The sequence below is a fragment of the Hermetia illucens genome, chromosome 4, assembly GCF_905115235.1.
Source record: "Hermetia illucens chromosome 4, iHerIll2.2.curated.20191125, whole genome shotgun sequence".
NCBI lineage: Eukaryota > Metazoa > Arthropoda > Insecta > Diptera > Stratiomyidae > Hermetia > Hermetia illucens.
Window position 1 is genome coordinate 103,572,030 of NC_051852.1, and position 2,252 is coordinate 103,574,281.

The window sequence follows — 2,252 nt, forward strand, 5'->3', positions numbered from 1 at the left end:
GCATGCGAACCAAATAAACAGCCACAGAGATTTTGTCTTGAAATGAATTTATTTCTTATTTCAATTTATACAAAAATCTAGATAACAAGTAACTTCTGAACCGTGTGACTAGACAACCTTTACCAGCCGTAGTGGACGCCCAATCCATCAAAGGCTACGTGAGCAACGGTGGCGGCAGGTGAGTAGGATACAGCCTTGGAAGCATAGGCAGTGGCTGGAGCACCGGCAAGGATAGCTGGAGCTGCATGGGCTACGGCAACAGGGGCAGCATGAGCTACAACAGCTGGAGCGGCATGAGCGACTACGGCAGGAGCGGCATGGGCAACATATGCTGGAGCTGGAGCGGCATAGGCCAAGGTCTTGGCAATGGCTGGGGTGTAGACATTGTTGCTGACACGGGTGTCGTATTTGCGGACGCTGGAGAAAGCGGTATCAACGGCCTTGGAGTATTGCGAAACAGTACCTCCGAAAGAACGGACGACATTCTGCTGGGTAGATCCAATAGCAGGGGCGCTGACAGCAACTCCGGCAGGGGCGTATGAAACGGCCTTGGCAACTGGGGCGGCATAGGTCAAAGCAGCAGGGGCTGCAATGGAGCTGTACGAGTGGCTGACGGCAGTGGCAGGTGAGTATTTAACCACGGGGGCGGCAGCAGCGTAGTGAAGGGCAGCTGGGGCGGCGTATGAAGCAACTGGGGCGCCATAGGAAGCAACTGGGGCGCCATAGGAAGCAACTGGGGCAGCTAAGTATCCTGCGTTGGCAGCAGCGACGAAGGCGCAAAGGACGACAACGATTTTGGATGCCATTGTTGTTCTGTTGGTGTTTTGGTTGCTCACTTGATGATGAAGTGATCGAAACTGATGCCGATTCGTTGCCAAACTATTGGTTTTATACCCTAAAATTGTGCCCAAATAACTCAAATAATCCCATTGACCTTTACCTGTTGCAAAGTTTGAAGAAATGTCGTCCGCCGACAAGACCCAGCATTCATTTCGATATCAATCCAGACTTGTTACAATTTAAGGTAAATTTCTACCACACAAGTAAATGAAGCAAAACTGCTTTCGTGCTGCTGCCCAAGTACCTCACTCACATGGCCGAGCCAATTAAAGTGCTCGAGGGGCTTTATTGGCCTCTACGCAGTGGCCTTTCTTTGATGTGTGCAAGGTAAGGAGCCGCCGCGGTTATGCATATATTGATAAGTTGTCGATTTTGATCTCGAGTTGTTGAGTGCTGTACTGAGTCACATTAACTTGATTTGTCTAATCGGCCCACACTTGAAAGTATTGTTTCCAATGTGTAATTGAAATGTTATCTCATTGGATGTTAGATGAATGGAATTATGAGTTCGCAAAAAAATCTTGACAATGGACGCTTCATTCAACATGAAACGATAATTTGCGTAAACCATGGTGTCCGGGGAGAACTCATATCATAGGCTTACCTTAGTTTAGTCTACTTTAGTTTAATTTCTTTTTTAAGTCCGTTTTCCGGTTTCAGAACCGCTTCCCTGGCATCGGTTTGCGAGTGTCTTCTCAGGTATTATCCTCGGCTACTATTAAAAGTCCATGCATGATGATATTTTTTGGCACCTTGTTGGAGTGCAATTTTCATACTTCGTCTATTCCTTTCCTATTTTGATTTTTCTTCTTAGGAAACATCAAGAGGCATGAAAGCTACAATAATGTATTCTAAACTGGGAGAACCGTAATTTTCTACTCATTATTATCACGAGTTCATCAAACGACTCGATTAGAGAGCGTATAAAGGAGCTTATTAAAATAGATTCCTCGTCTGTCCGTCCTTCTTTCGGAGGTGGAAATCTTCAAAAGACACTGGTACATATGTTCCAGCGTGTGGGATTTTCCACCCATTAAAACACCCTCTAACTCAACCATCTCTTCCCCGTGGTATCATCGCGGAGTGCGCATGGCGCTAGCCTCTCCCTTTGCAACAATTTATTAACTGCATTCCAGTTCAGCATTTCTCCAAAAAGACTCTTCCTTTCATTTGCGAATTTAGGACAATGGAAGAAGACATATTCCGAGTCTCCCGAATGCAGTTAGGTGAGGTATCACGTTTAAACCTAGGTATTTATGGTGTCCGTCATGTTTATCACATAGTTTATCTCACCACGCAGAGAACTACATCCACGTTTGAATGCTGGGAATTAATCTCTGGGCACATCCCTTTTCCGCCCGGCCCCATCGTTCTTGATGCTTAATGATTCCTCTCTTTCGGCGTTTTTCACG

General features: G+C 46.0%; 1 protein-coding gene across 1 annotated transcript; it reads right to left on the bottom strand.

The window, feature by feature from the left end:
- Positions 1-30: 30 nt before the first annotated feature.
- Positions 31-1,002, bottom strand: LOC119654677 (cuticle protein 16.5-like). The gene is made up of 2 exons (XM_038060180.1): positions 941-1,002; positions 31-879 (listed from the first exon to the last, which is right to left on the bottom strand). The coding sequence occupies exons 1-2, from the start codon at positions 985-987 to the stop codon at positions 120-122; spliced, it is 807 nt and encodes a 268-aa protein (XP_037916108.1). The 5' UTR covers positions 988-1,002; the 3' UTR covers positions 31-119.
- Positions 1,003-2,252: the final 1,250 nt, after the last annotated feature.